Consider the following 22,785-nt stretch of genomic DNA (forward strand, 5'->3'; position numbering starts at 1 on the left):
GCTCGCATTGATTTATTTGGCAAAAATGTTTTTTTAATGATAAAAGAAACTGTACACACAAGGCAATCTACATTTAGAAACACTTTAATTGGAGGGTGTATACATTTCACTAGACATTTATAAATATGGAAACTGTATTGAAATAATTTTACTCCTGGTTATAATCCATGGCAGCATAAAAAGATCGCTATGCCATCATCGGCAGGACAGGAAAAACTGACCAAATCCGCCACCTAGACAGATGTCAGACAATTTTAAAGCTCAACTAAAACACAAGCCACAGAATAAAAGGTGGCGGAGAAGGAGAACCCCTACAATGCCACGATAAAAGCCAAGCAAATAATATTTCAGCAATATTCCTTATTTATGGCTAATCATGGCACCATATAGACCAAGCCCTGGCCTCAAGTGCCAGGTGTGCAAAAATTATCTTGGGAAGCATTACCCACAACTGAAATGGTCATTCTTGTTACTCTTAGTTATAGCAGAAATGATCTAATATGATGTGGAAATAGATGCTATTTCTCCTTTGCAGGATCACTGAGGGATATTTCCTTATATAATACATTTTCTTAACACAAATCTAAATGAAAACAAACTACATTCCGTGCATATCAATAGTGTTCCTTTTCTAGCACAGCGGATGAGAGGTCTTCTAGTTCAGATACAATGAATAGACAACTTTAGGAAAGAATTCCAGCACTGACCATAATACCACCCTCTTCACAAAGAACAGGGCAATTAGAGGATTGCATCATAAGGTTTGGATTTTATGAACCATTGTGAATGAACAAATGGCTAACAAGGCAAATACCTCAGAATTAATGGCAAATCCTAATGGGATTCAACAGACTGCAATGAAGGCATAAATCTCACAAAACACCTCATGAAGCAAGAGTCCATCTGGTACCAGGCAAAGACGATCAAGTCGAACCTTGAGAGACAAATGCTTCTGTCCAAGCCTAATTGCAGAGAACCAAGTACTGTAGAAAGCAGTAGTAACTGCTTTGAGCACCATTCACATAAATGCCTGGCATTCATAGTATGGATGTAATGGGCTTTGTGGATTTCAGGAGTCCGTTAACACTTAATAGTAAAGTCAAATTCATGCTTAAAACGTTACCTCCCGTGAGCTAATGTAAGTGGCAGGTGCTGCCTCTCCCTACTTACCTCTTCTCAGACCTCAGATCAGAGAAGTGTGTATGCACAGACACAAGCAGGTACCCACAAAGTTTCAAAGGATTCTCAATAAGATAGACTATTTCACAATGAAGACTGTAAGTCTCTTCCGGGGAAAAAGGAGAGGGCTTTTTAAGACTGCCGTTGAAAAGAACTGCAGCTTTTGCAAGCTCTTCTAAGGTTTACCACTAAATAATACATGCATGAAAAACAAATGGATATATTCATTGGGGGTATATCTACCGTACTAAACAGATTTATTATTTTTTTTTATCATTTTACCTGTGGAGTGTTTTTTTTTAAATCTTAAGGTTCCAGACAAGAATATGAATGGGATCTGAGGGCATGGACCACTAGCTGAAGTCAGTATTGACTATTTGCCCATTGAATTAAGACAAAGAAAATCCGTACTCCAAAATCATGGACCTGAGCCACCATGTCAGACTGTTTGTGACAAAGAAACCAGATGAAAAAAGGTTTGCTTACAGTGCTTATGAACTGCTTAGAAATTATAATTCAACAAGAAGGAGACTTCACGGGGCCAATCTGACTAACCGAATGGTGGATGTCAGAATCTCCAACATTCCCACATAGTCCCTTACTGTGGTTTTGTGGCTGGAGATCTGGAGATGGGAGAGAGCGAGAGAGAGAGAGAAAGAGAAAGAAAGGGAGAGAGCGAGAGCGAGAGAAAGGGAGAGAAAGAAAAAGAGAGAGAGAGACCAAAACTGTCCACTAGAAATTACTTTGTCTGGGATAAAAGTTTTTCTTTATTACTGCTTTTTATAAAGTGCCAACAGATTCCCGCAGCGCTGTACAATTAGTGGAGAAACGTACAATGTACACAGACAAATACAAGAGGTAAGAGAGCCCTTCCCGTAAGCGGATATCTAGCCATGTTATCTAGGAACTGATTAATGAATTCAGTGTTTGAAACACTTATAACAAGACCTGACAAATGAAGATGGAGATACCCAACATACAATTGCAGTAATCATTGTTGAGCCTCTGTTATCGGAATGTAGAAGTATGTAACACAAGTATGTATCTTCTAAACAGATGAAATGATGATGTGCAGAGATTTCATCTTGCTTTTTAACTTCCAGAGGTTGGTTAGTAACATGTACTTATTCTTAGTAAAAGAAGATTACATAGACCTTTCTCAGATTATCCGGGCCCAATGCAACACCCAAATACTGATAGGAATAGCAGAGGACAAGTTATCACAAGGAAGGTTTAGCAATTGATGCTACGACCCCTTCACATAGGAAGAACCCTTTTTGAGGTTTGTAGAGATGAGAGGCTGTACTCCTGGTATAGTTATCAGAAAACCGCTGAACAATGACACATGCCTTTATAGCAGGTTTTTGAACACAACATCTAGAGGAATGGGAACGAGACCTGATATCGTCATTATAAAGACCTGGTATATTTTTCTTGTCCTATCAGCTGTAAAGGGAGAGACTAACCTAATTGAACACGTCATGCTAGCCAGGAAAAGGGGACTACACTTTCCTTTCTGCGCCTATAAATATTCTTTCCCATAGATTAAGTTTCTTGTGTAACTTTAAAAACATACAGAGTTTACGTTCTATATAACTTATTCATACATAAAATTACCTGAATTGTTTAGAAAGCTGTTCAATTTCCAAATGCTGCTCCTTTACAGTGTGTGAAAACTGTTGATTACTCTAAAAATATATACAAAAAAATGAGGTGTTAACAAATCTCGTACCTAGAGTGCCAATTAAAAAATAAGAAATAAATCACACTCATTAGATAAGAATATATTAAAATCTTAAATGTATAATTAACTATGAATTTAAGGGATTACTATAACACTATTGAGTGGGGCAACTTTTCTGCATAATAAGCCTTACTGGGCACTATTGGAACTGTCCCCCTCTCAATTTTTAGTAAAACCTTTATATATATATATATATATATAAAAAAAGTTTTAATTTACCTTGAACCCAACCATAGGCCCTCTCTATGAGACCATGTCACCATCTCAGAACACAATTGTGCGTTCCAGGCTTGCAAGGGGAGGGAGGAAAGCTTAAACTTGTAATGCACACTTCCAGATATAATTTATGTACAGAATGTACATTAAGCAGCCTGGAGCAGAGTTCTGGGCTGCCAATGTCATGTGTGCTGGGGGTGCAACTTGTCCCTGGCACTTAATTGCCAACATTGCTGGACGTGCAGTGTTTCAAAATAAAACTATGCATATCCAGGCTCCTAACACCATGACCACTTCAAATCACGTAAGTGGTCATGGTGGTTGGAGTAACCCTTTAAACATATTTTCATAAATAAATACTGAAAAACTTATACTGACACAGCTTTTCAAATGTACAAAATGAGTGGTGTGTATCTGCCAAGGTTTTTTCCTAAAGCAGGAATTAATGACAAATTGCATATATTAACTCAAAATAGTAACATTGGGGAAAAAAACGCTCTGCTATTTTTCCATCTCAAATTCTTTTTGTTTTCACATTTTTTTATTTGTTGGTAAACACCCAATGTCCTTCTGTTTAATGAATATAAAAATACGAACAGATTGAAACAGTATATCTTTAATATTTCCCAACATTAAACAAAAATCCTTTTAAAATTGTTTTTGATTCTACGCATGTTACTACATTAAACTACATCTACAATGCTTTCCTAAATGCGAAGAAAATAGTAAATATTTGGCCCAAAAAAACACAAGTTGCTTAGTTTTAAAAAGTCAAATGTTACAAACCAAACCGAAAAAGGATGTTAAAAATGTTTTTAGATTTTTAAATCCAGTAACACATATATATTCCTGACCTGCATTCAACCAACTATCAATATCCTATTTTCACTTAAAGTGTTACTCCAACAGATTGTCATTTAAATAGCAGCGTAACCCATATGAACCTATGATCAAAACAGCGTGTGTGCATATAGCATTTATGTAAAAATGTTCCATGAAATGAACCCATTACTTTATGGGGTACAATGGCCTGTTTTGCTCAGTTAGTGCCTGGACCAGCTATTCCTGATCTAACATTTATTTAAGAAACTCGATATACTATTTCCGGTCAACTAGATTTACTTAAAAAGAAAATATAAAAAAAAAAACAAAAAAAAAAAACACAACAGCATTATCAGGCAACAGGGAAAGTGCTACTTCTTGTTTTCATTTATTCTCAAAATTTACAGCTGACTAAACATTTATATGTTAAAAAAAAGAAAAACGTTTCCATTCGAAAACCATTTTCAGTAGTTCACTAATTTACTGGATATCCATCATGCGTATTACAGCATAACCATTGCTTTATATTAGGACATGATCCAGCGTACTCTGCCAAGAAGCAGATTTTATGGCAAAGGATACATGCAGCTTCTAACAAACAATGTCGCTTTTAAACTGCAAATTTAACTCATTAGATACAACAAAGAATTACCAATGGTGTTGAAAAGCTGTGTTCTAATAAAAGATGCGCCACATGCAACAGTATTAAATAAATAAAACTAGGATCTCCTAGAGGTACTCCAGTCAAACAGCAGATTCAGCATAAGCCGACACGTCCAGCATGATCTCCTAAAATATGTACATATTGCTACTACATAGGGATGCCACTGCTTCTGCTAGCCTGTCTGAAAGCAGCAAGAACCATATTGCGTGTAACCAGTTACTCAGTCTCTCCTCTATGTAGCGCAGTTCAATCTGAATTATCTATTCTTCTCAACATTTTCTTTCCCCAACAATGTTGTCCTTACTTTTGCTTTTATCTCCTGATTAAACATACTGCTAAAAAGTAGTAATGCCTTATTTCAATGGAGACGTAGCTTCTCAATGGAAAGATGAGAACCCATTCCTGCACTTTTACCTTCGCTTCTCGAGTTTTCCTACATATTTGCTGCCTGAAGCTGCACCAACAAGGTTTGATGTGCACCGATATCAGTGCTAGTTCCAACTGCTAGAACACAGCTAGTTATCAGGTTATCTTATGATGATGACATGGTCCTTAATGCGCAACATTCAGCTAGTCATGCAAAATGGAGGACTACTCTGCAGACAAATTGTGACCTCAGTATAACCATTACCATCAACGAGGACCTGGCATCAGGTGCACACAATTTGCTTACCATTTCCAGTTTTTCATTAGTTGCTTGAAGTTGTTTAGTGAGGTGCTGGAGATTTAAAGCCTGATCCTGAAAAAAAAACAACAACAAAAAACAAACAAACATGATTTACATTCACAGAAACTTACATTTACAGTATACTTAAAGGAACACTCCAGGCACCATAACAACTTCATCTCAAGGTTTTAGACACTATTTTACCTCAAAGGTATACTATAGTTACCTAGACTTCTTAATCTTAATGAAGTGGCCTGGGTGCAGGGTCTCTGTCTGTTTAAGCCTTCAAAGTAAAACACTGCAGTTTCTTAGAAACTGCAATGTTTACACTGCAGGGTTAAGTCCACCTTTAGCGGCTGTCAGTACAAATATGTGACAAGTGTCACTAACTTTTTATATTCTATGTGGACAACGCAGTGTGTGTTTCTTTAAGGTACTGCTAAATTGGCAGTATATTGCAGGTATTGGCCTATTGTTTGGTTTGTTATTGATATAGCTAGCTATATCTACAATATTACAGTGCTTTGTAGTGTTAAAAACAAAATGTTTTTGCTTTGAGAACTGGTCCACAGCAGAACAGGACTTTTACTTAAAGGTAAACTCCAGAGCACTAGAGCACTTTAGCTTGGTGAAGTGCTTTATGAGTGAAGAGTGTGTATTATTTTTTTCATTTTACAAAAAGTGCAGATTTCAAAAGAAATTGTCACTTTTATAACTAACCTGGTTACACCCTCTGGCTTCCAGATATCATCAGGTCCTGTTACTTCCTGGTTTGGTTAGCTTAGTGGAGTTAAATTCAAGAGGAAGATAATTGCTCAGGTCACCTGCCTTGCAAAGACTTCTCACTGAGCAGCAGTGGGAATTCTGTAACCGGACAGCTAAAGAAAATCTGGGCAGGATTAGAAGGGGAGGACTCGCAAAGGCTTCAGACAAGCGATCTGTAGCTTTTACAAGCGGTTTTTGATGTACCCCCATTAAAAATGCACAATTAAATTAATATAGGTTTGCATGGTAGAGATTTATAAACACACACACACATATATGTGTGTATATATACATATATAACATTGTCAATGCTTGCACCAGTAAAAAAGTAAATATAGCCCGGTGCTTGTCAGCAAAAATTGATAGAAATTGGATAGGAAAAGCACTCCAAGGACTTCATATAATGGATAAATAAAATAACAACTTTATTCAGCAACTGCCACGAGTGATCAACGTTTCAGTCCTATGTCAGGACTTTCGTCAGGATATAGGACTGAAAGGTTGATCACTCGTGGCAGTTGCTGAATAAAGTTGTTATTTTTTTCATCCATTATATGAAGTCCTTGGAGTGCGCTTTTCATATCCCATTTATATATATATATATATATATAGATACACACAATCCAATGAGGGAGGCTGCTCTCCGAACGTAAAACTTCAGTTTATTATTATTGATTAAAAATGACGACCAACGTTTCGGTCCCCGCTCAGGACCTTCCTCAGGGTCAGATACAACAAGACAATATTGTCTTGTTGTATCTGACCCTGAGGAAGGTCCCAAATGGGGACCGAAATGTTGGTCGTCATTTTTAATCAATAATAATAATAAACTGAAGTTTTAAGTCCGGAGAGCAGCCTCCCTCATTGGATTGTCTATCTATTTGAGCCTCGGTCTTGCGCCCGTATATTTACATATATATATACATACACACACATTAAACAGTGATTTTTATATTTGAACAGTGAAGTGCTCCTTTAAAAAGGGTTATTCCACGCACCATGACCACTTCAGCTTTTTGTAGTGGTCATGGTGCCTGGAGCCTATATGTGGAGCTTTGATATGAAACATACTGCAAGTGTTTGATTATTTGAATATCTGCCCCTGTTCCAAATTATTGAAATTGAGTGCGTGCACGCTTCCTAAAGTAATTCACACCAGACACAAGTTTCCAGGTTGATGAAAAACTCAGGAATGCTTTATTCCGAGGGGTGGGAAGCCCATTATAAAGCAAGAATACATCATATGCATAATTATAGATAGAGAATACACTTCAACAATTGGTTACACTTTAAGGGGTCTCATCTAATTCCATCCTACTGGGCGTGATGTCATTACTAACATGGAACTCTCCTACACATTCCAGCACCATCTTGTTACACATCTTGTTACACGAGGTAGTGATCGATGGAACAGTTACCAAACAAAAGAAGGGAGGGGTTAGAGGGGAAGCAGCTACTGAACACAGCCAGGTGAACAGTGAATAATGAGCAAAGATACACAGAGTAAATAGACCTTTTACTAATTCTAATATTTTGTCCATAACAATAGCACATACGGAGTTCATCCCCTCTGCATTCGGAGGTGTAACTCCACCTCCGGCAGTCATTGTGACATCATTAGCCCACACGGAACTAGAACTCTGGGCTGGCCAGTATAATTTCTGTGCATATTTTTATGAGCATATGCTCATTCATTGGCTAAGAGAGGTCTGCTGATGTCCTCTTATTATTAAATAAATTGTTTTTGCATCAACCTCATTAAAGGCAGTCATTAAAGTGTCAAGAAATATCTTGTATATTCTTCCTGTTCGTGTTTAAGAGTACATGCCATAAAATACACAACCAGCAGACTACAAAAAATGGTTATTGTTTAACCCCTTAAGGACACATGACATGTGTGACATGTCATGATTCCCTTTTATTCCAGAATTGTGGTCGTTAAGGGGTTAAATATGTTTTTATTGCAGCTATAGACATTTTTTTCTGTAATAGGACAATTTTTTTTTCTATTGCTTACAGTTCCTCAATATTAACCAGCATGGAGTGGACACATGCTTCCTGATTAGCGGCTCATTTTGTTGGCACTTTAACTTAGATTATATGCACACACAAAAACAGTGTTTTATATATTGTGCAATACTAAAAAGCATCCCTTTGGAACATTTTATGTGCTACATATTGTATGGTTTTTTTCTAACAGACAAACTTTAACCCTTTAGTGACTGAATTTTTTTTCAAGAGTCCATGCTTTTCTAAACCCCTTTCACTATCAAAATTATGTGCACACGAGTTTGAAGGTATGTTCCATAACCCAGAATCATACGTACACAGTTTTGAAAACTATAAGCGTAATTAGTTTATTGAAACTAAATTTTTTTGCAATTGGTGCCCTTTCAGATCCAATGCAGCATAGCCAGCACAACCATTAGAGCGCAGAATCTGAGAGGGCCCCCGGGCACTTTGTGAGTGGGAAGATATAAAGATCTCTCTGACCAGCCCTGCACTCACATCAACGAGGGAGCTGCTAGCTTTCAAAAGAAGATCTCCTAAGCCAATTTGAATCTTCAAATATGATTATTTCATTTAAAAATAAATTTAAATCAAGTTTTATTCAGTTTTAGTCAAACCGCACAATTACCACACCTTCACTTTCTATGAAACGGCAAGGTTTTATATTACTAGAGGGACAAAGTCTATCTACCAACACCAACTGATTAAGATGTAGTGATTTTGGTGCTTACATTGTCTTTTTCTCCCTAACAACACCCTTATTAGATGCATCTCTAACTCATGTTGCTTCAGGCTTGTGGGAGAATTGTGGGAGCCCATTACAGTGATCACATTGCCTTAGGTGTCAGATAAGGCATGCAATTACTGTGATTAGCTTTTATACAGGATATAATACAGTCTGAAAGCCAATCTATCAGTGTTGTACTGCGTCACTATTAAGACAGCCAGCAACAGTCCTGATCTTGGAGTGTACAGAATATAGAGAATGTCTCCAGCCCTGAATCATGGGCTGTGGAATTGGAGTGCTGTGAAAGCCTGTCACAGCAATATCATGCCAGTGGCAGGCTCTGCAAAACCATTTCTAGATATCTCATGCTTGAGACATCCAGAAAGATCCTGGTACATCCCGCGATTAGTATGTACAGTGTCCGTTAAGGTCACTGCTTAATGGACGATGCTGTCCTATGACAGAGTGCGTTGGAATGCTTTGGAATGGTGCCACTTCTGAGGAGTCCAGCTGCTTCCTGCAGCATTAACCCACTCCGTATCCATCTTCTTTTCAAAAACATCTCCCTGATTGGATGTACTCCACTCAGCCAATGAGAGACCAGTATGGGTTAAAAATGCTGACAAGACCCTGAGCCACTGCCAATCATAGTGCCTTTATTATCTGCTCTCTTTCATCTTGTAAATGGCTTTGGAATAATACACAGATAATATTCAAGGTCAAATGTTATAGTTTTAATGAATTCAATAGATAAAATCATGTTTTGAAGAATATAACATGTCAACCCTGCCTCTTCTGTCCATCCTCCCTCATTCTATAGTACTTCTTTTTGCTGGTTCATTAAAAGAGCTAGATCTTGTCACAGAAACTCAAGCCTCCTTTTTGCCCTCTCTTCTAAGCAGTGTTTCTCCAATAAGACAGCTTTACTAATAATCGGGGAAAAAAAGCAAAGATTTCTAGAAAACCTTGGTAGAAAGTTGATTACGGAATTACGAGTCCCAGAAACTACTGCTCCACGTATAGTTGGGGCAGTACACACGTTGTATGTTTATCTGCACACTTTGTAGATTTCAGTGTGACAGATTTATAGTATTTCTGCAAAGAACATTAAACATGTAGTGCCCGATCTGCTCTTTAATCAGTGCACCTCTGGATTAAACAACGTCCAACAGTTCTTAAATCAGTATGAGATTCCTCTGACTGGCTGATGAGCTAAAGCAAGGGTAGGGGTAGCAACCTTCCAGGTGTTGTGGACTGCATCTCCCATAATGGTCTTACAGCCATAATGTAGGCAAAGCATCAGACAACATGTAGTCCACAACATTTGTAGTGCTGCAGTTGCCCTAAACTAAAGAATGGGGTTCAGCTCCAATGCACAGATGTCTTATATCTTGTTATTTTGAATTGGGATTTAATAAACTGAAGAATCGTGCTTTGAAGTCGCAGACTGCATAACCTGTATGCTAGTGTCCTGAGATGCAAATTTTGCAAACCCTATTTGAGAAGAAATAGAAAATAATCATAAGAAAATATAAAAACATAGCACAAACCTGAGTTTTCACGTGTACCCAGCAGAGCTCACAAACTTAGTTGTTCTGGTATGCTGAACACAGAACTAGATCTGTTTTGCAATGTGATATGTACAGTGTATTCCAGGAAACATAGAAACCATAGTTACAATCCTCTAAGGTACACTGTTAAGACGCTACACATTGCAAGGTGTCTGAAAACACCTATGAACTCAACAAAGACAGGATCACAATGCCTAAGAGTGACCATTCCAGCAGAGACAGCAAGAAACATTGCTTTATGGAAATAAAATGGGATACAATTTATAGAAAAGAGATTCCATTAAGCACTGGCCTACATGGCAGACATACAAAAGGAAAACATACATAAACCGTGTGATATTAAAAGAGGCAAAATATTTTAGATACAAAGCGATAACACCAATTGAACCAGCAGGAATATTCCAATAATCTACTTTTACTCTGCCCAACAGTTCTATTCACAATTGCTTAGAAATAACCCTCTCTATATTGTAATATGGACTATGCAGATACACTATCTCAGAAAAAAAAAAACATTTAGTACTAGTACAGACTACACACATATACCATAACAGAGAAAATAAAAAGAAACCACAAAAACACAAATCATATAGCCCTCTGAATTACACAAACATACTATATAAAGACTTGTAAAATGGGATCTGGTGCCACCAGCAAAACTTCTCTACTCAGCACTCTGTAATGAGTAAGAGCATGGCTGGGATAGGCTGAGCGTTCACAGACCTCATCAAAAGTGCACTGTAGTGATAACTACCGTATTAAACAAAACCTCCTGCTTCATTCTTATGTTCACATGCTTAGGCCCCTCATGTGCTCGGGTTCCACTCTGAGCTACTGTCTGTAACCTCTTACAAAGAGTTTCATAGCTTTGTATATACACAATTAGCTTTGCATACTCCAGCGCCAGCCCATGAAAGGCACTCTCAGTTCATTGGAAAGGTAAAAGTTATATGTACTCATTGACCCAGAGGAGATGGGCATCACAGAAAATTCAAAATGTAAAGCAATAAAAAAGCATCAGCAAGGCAGACAACAGGGCAGGGTAGACTGGATGCTTTTTGAACTTTCATAGAGCTTTTATTATAAAGCACTAAGAGAATATAACAGAAACAAGAGTTTACTCTGACTTATAAAAGTCTTTGCCAGTTTAAAGAAGTTAAATCTTGCAATGCTCTGTGCATGGTGATGTGGACATTGCCAGATATGGAAGAGGTGAATATAAAACAGTCAATATACTGCCAGTAAATGACACTATGTTTTGTCACTTGGCTTTATATCTCAATTAACCCCTTCATGGAAACGATGAAAGAAAATTACATTACACCAAGACACACATTAGATCATTATTAAGGGGGTAATGGTCCAGACCAAAATCTGCTGGTGAACAAAAATCTTTGTTAGCCCATATTATACAAAGAATAAAATAATAATGATAATGTCGTGTAGGATACTTGTAATTAAATGTCATCTAAGAAATGTGATACCATATATAAAGCAAAATCTATTGTATTTCCCTCTTATCTTTCTACATGATCAGTTTCTTGAAATGGAAAAACGGAATGCTTATTTTACTCGTGTTGAGCTTTGTGCAGAGTTTATTCCCCTTCTTGAATAGCATAATATATGATTACTGTATCATATATTATAAAAATAAATTGGATAATCAATTCCTTAATAAAATAAATAAATAAAAAGGAAAGAAGACGCCAATAATCGTACACTACCTTCTGCTGTTGCCTCTCAGCAACATGTACGTGTGTCTGAGTCATGTGCTCCTGGTAAAGTTGTTGAAGGCGATCCATTTCCTGAGTGGCTGTCTGCCAAAGCTCTAAGGCATGCTCTTTTTCCTGGTAAAACAATCATGGCACGGGGTGTATTACTAGATCTGTACATAAGGTCCAGGTTACAGATCATCAGTTCAAAGTTTAAACAATGCCTAAATCTACTGCCAGTGAGCTAAAGGGAACAGCAAACATAATATTACGATACAAAGGTTTTATTCTCTGCAACTCTCAAAAAACGTGTTATACAGGAGACGATATGCACCCTAATAAAAGAAAAATCACTCATCTGTAACTTGGTATGCTAATAAAAAAAAAATACATAACAATGTCCAGCAGGGGGCACTGTTGGATTAGCTATGCACACAAACTACACCCTTAAAAAAAATGAAGGATTGAGCAGTGTCTTGCTGTACCTTGTGTACTCTAGATAGAATTTCTATTCTAACACCATATATGAAGAGCTAATTTAATAGGTCACAGATGTTTTGTGAGTTAGTCTACATCTGTGTAGTTTAAACAAGCTGTGCCAGCAGAGCTAAAATAGCTCTTACCAAAGTCATAAAAAGGTCTGTTTCTTACAGGGCTTTTTCTTTTGGAAACTCCATCCTGCTTTGGTATTATGGGAAACAGATTTTTTTTTTTTTTTTATAGTGATGGTCACTGTTACAAAGAGGAAACATGCTCGCTTCTGCAACTTACTCGATTTGCCAATTGCAATTGTTCTTGCAGGTTTTTAACCAATTCTTGCTCAGTTAATGTGTCGCTGGTCAAACCAGAAGTGACAGGATATAATTCCAATTGTTTCTCCAAAGACTCTTTCAACTGTTCATGTAACCTAGGAAAAAAAAATACAAAAATCTTAAAAAAAAAATCGATTTCTTTTCATACAGTGCCACCTCCTTTACCATCCATGTTCCTTTTGAAGCAAAGCTTTGTGCAAACTTGTGAAAAGCAAGCACCTAATTAACTTTCCACAGGCGCTGAGTTTGAAGGAGAATTGCACAATGCAGTAATAGGTATTTAAGAGTTTAAGACGACTCATTACCAAATCACATTATCAGCTATATACAATTTCACGTTCAGCATGTGTGATAGGTTTATTAGTAGCAGACTCGTGAAAAGCCATTGACTTGAAATTTGGCAAGACATACGATAACAGTCATAATCCAGCTAAAAACTGCACTGCCAGATCGTTCTATATTAAAATTGATACCTTTGATACACAGTTTAAATGTGAAGAATCATATCTACTGGAAGGATGGGATTTAAAAAATGAAAGGAAATCAATTGATCTAAGTCAAGAACATAGTATGTTAATTGCTCTAGTTAGAACAAGGTCATTCAATGAGCATATGTGAACAATTACCGTACATTGGTTAAGCCAGTCTGCCGACATGATTTACTAACCCATTTTTACAGTTCATTGATTCCTGAACAAGCCGTGAGTAGCATGAACATGAATGGTAGTGAATGACAGATAATGTATGGTTTCTGAAACCAAAGAAATAAGCAAATATAGGTTTTATCTTATTTAAAACACAAAAACACATGCGTTCAAGGTCTCCAAAATCCATTAAATTAAACTCAGTATCTGTAGAAACAAAGAATGTGACGGCAGATAAGAACCATTCGGCCCATCTAGTCTGCCCAAGTTAGAGTGCCTTTTTTTTTTTTTTTTTTTAAATATCAATGACTGCCTTTACTAACATTTCAGCAGTTACAACATAGTATAGTCAACGTTTTAATCATAAATACATATTAAGGAACAGCACACACACAAGAATAGCGTTTCACATTTTTACACAGCTTGTCAAAATGTAACACTCTTGTTGTGTGCGCGCTGTTCCGTAATCTGTATTTTGTATTTATTTTGGTCTTCGTGAAAGTACCAATGCTGAGAAATGTGTATTCCAGTTGTGATTTCAATACCCCTTGTATTGTACTCCTACGCATGTTTTTTAAAAATGTCCAGGTTTGGGACTGAAATCTTGACTATACTTTATGTTATATCTTGTCAGGGTACCTGAGGCCTCTACCTCTAAGGGAGGTAGAGACTTGGTGGTTTGTCCGTCCAGGCGAGCTGTTTCCTTCGTTCCTCGCGGTTCTTCCACTCACTTAAACACCGGCCGCGAGGAATCCACGTCCTTTTCTAGCAGGACGCTCAATACGTGACGTCATGACGCTATTACGAGCGACCTGTCACTCAAGTGTCCGATATCCAATCGGTACTTGTCAGAGGCGTGCTTACCATCCAGAGCCAGGGTATTTAAGCTTACTTCTCTCTTCTGCTCATTGCCCTGTCGTGGTTCTAGCTTGTCTAGTCACTCAGTGCTCTGGTATTCTAGTTTGCTCTATTTGGTTTTGACTCGGCTTGTTGTACTACCCTGCTTCTCTGTTATCCCTTGACCCGGCTTGTCTCTCGCTTATCTGTCTTCTCGTTCCCTCGACCTCGGCTTGTCTCTGACTATTCTCTATTACTCTCGGTACGTTAGTCCGGCCATTCTAAGGCCCGGTATACGTACCTTTCCACTCTTTGTACTCTGCGTGTTGGTTCCCTGTCCCGATCCTGACATTACGACAGGGCCAATGGATCCTGCAGGTACAAACAGTCAGCTTGGTTCTTCGGATCCCAGGTTTGACGCCATGGAGCATAGAATGGATCAGATGGCTTTGGCACTACAGGCACTTTTGTCTCGTGCTAATAATCCACCTGAGGAGACACGTACTCCTTCTATTTCTCCTGCAGTCTCAGGTCTAGAGGTAGCCACTGTAGGTGCTTCTTCCCGTATTGCCCCACCAGTACGTTATGGCGGGTCACCGGAGAAGTGTCGTGGCTTTCTGAACCAGATTAGCATCCATTTCGAATTACAACCCCGCTCTTATCCTACAGATAGAGCGAAGGTTGGATTTATTATTACTTTACTCATTGAGAAAGCTCTGAGATGGGCCAATCCTTTATGGGAGAATGATAATCCACTAGTCTACAATTATAATGCCTTTGTAGCTGCGTTTAGAAGAACTTTTGACCCTCCTGGTAGAAAGGTCAATGCAGCTAGATTACTGATATACAGTCATGCCTTTTGGGTTATGCAATGCTCCAGCTGTTTTCCAGGATCTGATAAATGAGGTCCTTAGGGAATTTCAGCAAGATTGCGTCATTGTATACCTAGATGATATACTTATACATTCTAGTGAGATTGAAACTCATCACAAGCAAGTCAGGAGGGTTTTGCACAAGCTTCTCCAGCATGGCTTGTACTGCAAGTTGGAGAAATGTAGCTTTGATCAAACCCAGGTAACCTTTCTCGGCTATGTGATCTCTGGGGAAGGATTTAAGATGGATCCGGATAAACTCCAGTCCATTCTAGAGTGGCCTTTACCCAAAGGTCTTAAAGCCGTACAGAGATTTATTGGTTTTTCCAATTATTATAGGCGCTTTATTAAGGGCTATTCTTCAATTATCGCACCTATCACTAATATGACCAAACAGGGGGCTGATACTAAGAATTGGACTACTGAAGCTCTTCTTGCGTTCAAAACTCTCAAGGAGCTTTTCGCTTCCGCTCCAATTTTAGTTCACCCCGACACTTCCCTGCCTTTTCTACTTGAGGTAGACGCATCAGAGACTGGTTTAGGTGTTGTCTTATCTCAAAGGTTGGGTGTTGATAAACCATTACATCCATGTGGATTTTTCTCTAAAAAATTGTCCGGTACTGAGAGCAGATATGACATTGGTGACAGAGAATTACTAGCGGTTATCAAGGCTTTGAAAGAGTGGAGACATTTATTGGAGGGTACTTTACATCCCGTTACCATTCTAACAGACCACAAAAACTTGTCTTATATCGGAGAGGCCAAGCGTTTGTCGTCCAGGCAGGCTCGTTGGTCGTTGTTTCTTACCCATTTCAATTACGTTCTGACTTACAGACCTGGCTCAAAGAATTCTAAAGCCGATGCGCTATCTCGCCAATTTGAGCCTTCTGTTTCAGTTGAACCACTTTTGTCCTCCATTGTACCCAAATGCAATATTATTGCTAATACCAGTCTGAAAATTCATTCTCCGCTACTTGACCAGATCCTGAAGTCACAACATCTAGCTCCCGGAGACACTCCTGAGGGAAGAAACTTTGTTCCTCCTGAACTTCAACTGGAGCTCTTACAATGTTTTCACGAAAGTAAAATAGCTGGTCATCCTGGTATTCGCAAGACATACTCTCTGATATCCAAGGATTTCTGGTGGCCTTCACTTCGAAAAGATATTGAGGAGTTCGTCGCAGCTTGTGAGACTTGTGCCAAGACTAAACTACCTCATGCATCTCCATGTGGCCTGTTACACCCCTTGGACATTCCTGAGAAACCTTGGTCCTGTCTGTCCATAGACTTTATCGTTGATTTACCTGCTTCCAAGAGACAGACTGTTATTCTCACGGTGGTGGATAGATTTACTAAGATGGCTCATTTCGTACCATTACCCAAACTTCCGACTTCTCCTGAATTGGCGGAGATTTTTGCGAGAGAGGTTTTTCGCCTACATGGGATTCCTTCGGAGATTGTTTCTGATAGAGGTTCTCAATTTGTCTCACGTTTCTGGAGATCCTTTTGTTCTCAAATGGGCATCAAATTGAACTTCTCCTCTGCCTATCACCCTCAGTCTAACGGAGCTGCTGAACGTACCAATCAAAAGATCGAACAGTATCTGCGTTGCTTTGTTTCCGAACACCAGGACGATTGGGTCGGTCTGATTCCTTGGGCGGAGTTCGCACACAATAACCTTGTTTGTGATTCAACTCGCTCTAGCCCTTTCTTCATGAACTATGGCTTTCATCCTTCGATTTTTCCTTCGGTTTCCTCTTCTCAGGGGATACCGTCGGTTGATGATCATGTCGCCAACCTGAAGAAATTATGGGATCAGACTCGGCAAATTCTGTTACATAGTTCTTCGTTGTTCAAGAAACACGCTGACAAACATAGAAGAGCGGCTCCTGTTTTTGTTCCTGGGGATAGGGTATGGTTGAGTACTAAGAATATTCGCCTAAAAGTCCCTTCTATGAAATTTGCTCCTCGCTACATAGGTCCTTACAGGGTTCTCACTCGTATCAATCCGGTTGCGTATCGCCTTGCTCTGCCACCTGCCTTACGCATTCCTAACTCTTTTCATGTATCCTTGTTGAAACCTCTTATTTGCAACAAATTCTCCTCTAAGGTCTCCTCGCCTCGCCCTGTTCAGGTGGAGGGTCGGGAGGAGTACGAGGTCAGCTCCATCATTGATTCCAGAATCTCAAGGGGAAAATTGCAATATCTGGTCAACTGGAGGGGATATGGTCCTGAGGAGAGGAGTTGGGTACCTCAGGAGGATGTTCATGCTTCTCGCCTTCGCAGAGCATTTCACCTCCGCTTCCCATCTCGCCCCGGTTCCTTCCGCCCGGTGGGCGTATCTGAGAGGGGGGGTACTGTCAGGGTACCTGAGGCCTCTACCTCTAAGGGAGGTAGAGACTTGGTGGTTTGTCCGTCCAGGCGAGCTGTTTCCTTCGTTCCTCGCGGTTCTTCCACTCACTTAAACACCGGCCGCGAGGAATCCACGTCCTTTTCTAGCAGGACGCTCAATACGTGACGTCATGACGCTATTACGAGCGACCTGTCACTCAAGTGTCCGATATCCAATCGGTACTTGTCAGAGGCGTGCTTACCATCCAGAGCCAGGGTATTTAAGCTTACTTCTCTCTTCTGCTCATTGCCCTGTCGTGGTTCTAGCTTGTCTAGTCACTCAGTGCTCTGGTATTCTAGTTTGCTCTATTTGGTTTTGACTCGGCTTGTTGTACTACCCTGCTTCTCTGTTATCCCTTGACCCGGCTTGTCTCTCGCTTATCTGTCTTCTCGTTCCCTCGACCTCGGCTTGTCTCTGACTATTCTCTATTACTCTCGGTACGTTAGTCCGGCCATTCTAAGGCCCGGTATACGTACCTTTCCACTCTTTGTACTCTGCGTGTTGGTTCCCTGTCCCGATCCTGACATATCTGCTGCGAGTACTTATCCAACTTAACACTAGATTGTAAAAGTAAAAATGTTCAAAAACACCCGACTTAGAAATTTACTTATAGTACATGATCGTACAATGGGCAAGCCTGCTACATAGCATATGTACTCCAGTCACATCTTACACCAACTTAAAGGAGCACTATAGGGTCAGGAACACAAACCTATATATTTCTGACCCCATTGTGTTAAAACCACCATCTAGCCCCCCTGGCCCTCTCTTGCCTCCCTAAATATAGTCAATTCTTACTTGTATTCAAGCCTGAAGCTGCTGGCTCTGCCCCAGTCTGCCTCAGACCAGCAAGCTGTCTGCTGACATCATCAGAAGTATTGTTCTGAGTCAATCACTATGCTTCCTACAATGAACTGAAACGTCGACTTACTGCTTGGATTAAAGCCTACATATTTTATGTTGAAGTCCTTGAGTGCTGGCTTTCTTTTGGAGAGTGTAAATACGTGCAGCTGAGCACCGGGCCAGTATATGAAGGAAAGCTGGAGTGCAAAACTTCTTTCAAACTATATAGATATATTTATATAGTGGTACCTCGGTTTTGGAGGTCAGAAAAAAAAATACGTATGTATGTATGTATGTATGTATGTATGTATGTATGTATGAACGTACGTACAGGGTGAAAACCAGTACTGGAGCACAGGCTGACGATTTCTGGACTAATATGAAGTTTACATTGCAATTCAGAACAAAGTTTAAAAAATAAATAAATAAATAAATACTTTTTCCCCCCCACATTTGTGTAATGCTTTCATACACAAATTATGTTGTCAGTTTGTAAAAGTGATATATTGCCAGTTAATGCAAGTTTCAAAATAGATTCATTACTTGTTTGTATTTAAATACAATGCCTCAGATTACAATATTAATATTATTATCCTCTCGACCCACCACTTGCCCGCTTGATCCTCTCTTCTCTTGTCTTGTCTTGTGCCACCTCTTCAACTGCTCTCTCTCTTATGGTGTTGTCCCTGCTGCCCTTAAACATGCTACTGTAGTACCCATCTTAAGAAAAAAAACATGCTGGCTACCTGTATCCTATAGAAGTCAATTCAAGGTACTAATCCACCCACACCTATAAAGCACTGACCATTTCTAGCCCCTCCTATTTCGATCTGCAGGTATGCTCCTTCTCGGTCTCTCCGCTCTGCCCATGACTTTCTCCTGTCCGCTGCTCGCACCCGTACGGCCAACTCACGCTTGCAGGACTTCTCGCGGGTGGCTCTTTTCCTTTGGAATAGCCTGCCTACGACCGTCAAGCTCTCCCATCTTCTTAAATCATTTAAAAAGTTCCTCAAAACCCATCTCTTTAGGAAAGCTTATGGCTTCCCAGAATAACCTATATCTGACGTACCTGTCCCTCACTCTCTCCTAAAGGGCAGCACTCTATTCTCTCCTCCAGCTCTGCTTCACTCCACCTTATATGATTGCCATTTCCTGTCCTGCTGTGTTTTACGCCCCACCTCCTATACACTGTAAGCTCGTTTGAGCAGGGTCCTCTTCAACCTATTGTTCCTGTAAGTTTTTGTAATTGTCTCATTTATTGTTAAATCTCCCCCTTTGATAATATTGCAAAGCGCTATGGAAAACGCTGGCGCTATATAAATACCAGTAATAATAATAATAATATTTGAATATTTATATAGCGCTATCAAAATCCATAGCGATATGAGGAGTCTACATAGTTAACCAATTAGTAAATTGTAGTAATAGGAAAACTGTAAGAAAATGCAACATTTAAATTGAAATAGGGTGTGGGGGAAAAAAGCTGCTTTTTACTTTGGCCTAATTTGCATTTTCCTTGCAATTTTAATGTCAGTGTATCACAATTCACTGTTTAAATGATGAATAACCTTGTTTAGTGATAGCTCAGTGACGTTGACTACACAAAATACTGAATGAGAACTTTAGCTTATTTCATCATCCTACAACAGCAGCAATACTCATGTGCAAAGTTTTAGGACTTGGAAATCAAACGGGTACCCATCTACATTTACATGGAACATAAGCCCCCATGAAGTTTTGCAGCTGCACTTATCAGAGTTTTCGTTCCACAACAGCTAGAAGGATACTAGCATGCTGTAACGGTCTTGACAGTATCTCACAACAGGCTGGAGTGGAAATCCATACAACAGAAGGCTCCTATCCATCAGATGTGTTCTTTTTTTTTTTTTTTGACAGTGCATAAGAAGATACACTTCCAGAGTTATTCACTAAAGCGAGAATGCAAACTGATTTTTAAATTCAACGTAAAAATTGCCTCTAAGACAGCTTTGATTCCAGTTTGGGTAATTTGGCCTTAAATCTTAAATTCACTGTAAATGCTCATTTTAGTGAATAACCCTGTTACTGAAATTAAATTACAAGTACAAGTAAATGTCTGAGAAGCGTGTTTTTAGGGGTATTTTTAAAGAAAATAAAAATAGGCAGCCAGATATCATGGTACAAAAACAAAAATATAGCTAGACTTTCCACATGCTGCATCCCTTTCAGTTATGAAGCCAGTACAGAGTTCAGAAGACAGTAGCGGACATTAATTCTTAAAATATATTCGGCTGCTGCAGTTTGACCCTCCGCTAGATGGTTTCCTGGAGGTCTCGATTGAGTCATACTGTTGTAGTATGTTTGTTCATGCTCTACTCTCTGTCTGAGATTTAGCTGATGTTGGGAGTTTATTCTCGCTCTATTCCACTAGGAATTACACAAGACTAGAACCAGGAACAAGTTATCTTTCAAACTGAGCGTCTCTGATAAAGCTGTTTGCATTATCATTACAAAAGCAGGAGGGAATTAAAGGTTATTTGAATATCAGCTTTAGGCAACTTTTCACACTAAAAACACACAAGCTAAGAACTTGAAAGAATGAAGGAAACAGATAAAAACAAAAAACAAAACTTAAAAAAAAACAACCTTAAAACTAAAGAGGAATAGATTATAAAAACGTCAAGCTGCACATGGTCATGCAAGATACGAAAACATTCATTTAAATGCAAGTTCAGTCTGGATTGAGGATGCTGAAGAGCCTGCTGTATTAAGAGTGAGTGCAGAACGGTTCAAACCATTTAGCATTATTAATAGAACTAGTTTCCAGTGACGTTACAAAGAGATAGCACTTGTGAGCTTGAAAGGAAAAAAGGTTAAAGGAAGAAATCCTTCATTAATGTGAAATAGGAAAAAGAAATCTCTAAAAAGCTACAGGGTTATTCACTAAAGTGAGAATTCAAGGTGAATTTCAAATTTAATGTGAAAAATCACTGAACTAGAAAAAAATACATCTCCAAGTCAGCTATGCATTCGGTTTAGCTACTTTGGCCTTACATTTGAAATTCACTTTGAATTCCCCTTTAGTAAATAACCATGCTAGTGATTTAATTAACCCCTTAAAGGGAAACTCCAGTGCCAGAAAAACGATCCATCTTTTCTGGCACTGGAGGGTCCCTCTCCCTCCCACCCCCCAATCCCCGGTGAAAACCCCTTCAGTGACTTACCTGGGACAGCGGCGATGTCCCTCGCCGCTGTCTCCGCCTCCGCGACGCTCCTCCTTGTGATTACGTCGGCCGGTGGGCGAGACTAATCTAGCCCACCGGCCGAGGGGACCTAATGCGCATGCGCGGAAATGCCGCGCATGCGCATTACGTCTCCCCATAGGAAAGCATTGAAAAATCATTTCAATGCTTTCCTATGGGGTTTTGAGCGACACTGGAGGTCCTCACACAGCGTGAGGACGTCCAGCGACGCTCTAGCACAGGAAACCTGTGCTAGAAACTAGGAAGTGACCTCTAGTGGCTGTGTAGTAGACAGCCACCTCTAGTGGCTGTGTAGTAGACAGCCACTAGAGGAGGAGTTAACCCTGCAATGTAATTATTGCAGTTTATGAAAAACTGCAATAATTACACTTGCAGGGTTAAAGGACCACTCTAGTGCCAGGAAAGCATACTCGTTTTCCTGGCACTAGAGTGCCCTGAGGGTGCCCCCACCCTCAGGGACCCCCTCCCGCCCGGCTCTGGAAAGGGGAAAGGGGTAAAAACTTACCTTTTTCCAGCGCTGGGCGGAGAGATCTCCTCCTCTTCTCCTCCCCGTCGGCTGAATGCGCACGCGCGGCAAGAGCTGCGCGCGCATTCAGCCGGTCACATAGGAAAGCATTCACAATGCTTTCCTATGGACGCTGGCGTGCTCTCACTGTGAAAATCACAGTGAGAAGCACGCAAGCGCCTCTAGCGGCTGTCAATGAGACAGCCACTAGAGGACATAGGGGGAAGGCTTAACCCATTCATAAACATAGCAGTTTCTCTGAAACTGCTATGTTTCTGAAAAAATGGGTTAACCCTAGAAGGACCTGGCACCCAGACCACTTCATTAAGCTGAAGTGGTCTGGGTGCCTAGAGTGGTCCTTTAAGGGTAGTGGGAGTTGGCACCCAGACCACTCCAATGAGCAGAAGTGGTCTGGGTGCCTGGAGTGTCCCTTTAAGGACACATGACACGTGTGACATGTTATGATTCCATTTTATTCCAGAAGTTTGGTCCTTAAGGACCTCCATCCACTCCATCCACTCAGATCTGCTGTGCACAGCATCTTGTGATTCAGTATCTCCT

The 22,785-nt window shown here is 39.7% G+C and overlaps 1 protein-coding gene across 1 annotated transcript in view; it reads right to left on the minus strand.

Moving 5' to 3' along the window:
• SCLT1 (sodium channel and clathrin linker 1) overlaps window positions 1-22,785 on the minus strand; it is a 149,537-nt gene that overhangs the window by 89,138 nt on the left and 37,614 nt on the right. The window contains exons 7-10 of the mRNA XM_063458431.1: window positions 12,849-12,984; window positions 12,090-12,212; window positions 5,299-5,364; window positions 2,797-2,867 (exon numbers count right to left, since the gene is read on the minus strand). Of these exons, the coding sequence (XP_063314501.1) occupies window positions 2,797-2,867; window positions 5,299-5,364; window positions 12,090-12,212; window positions 12,849-12,984 (396 nt within the window). The remainder of the gene's footprint in view (window positions 1-2,796; window positions 2,868-5,298; window positions 5,365-12,089; window positions 12,213-12,848; window positions 12,985-22,785) is intronic.

This window comes from Pelobates fuscus, chromosome 6 (genome assembly GCF_036172605.1).
Source record: "Pelobates fuscus isolate aPelFus1 chromosome 6, aPelFus1.pri, whole genome shotgun sequence".
In the NCBI taxonomy this organism is placed as follows: domain Eukaryota; kingdom Metazoa; phylum Chordata; class Amphibia; order Anura; family Pelobatidae; genus Pelobates; species Pelobates fuscus.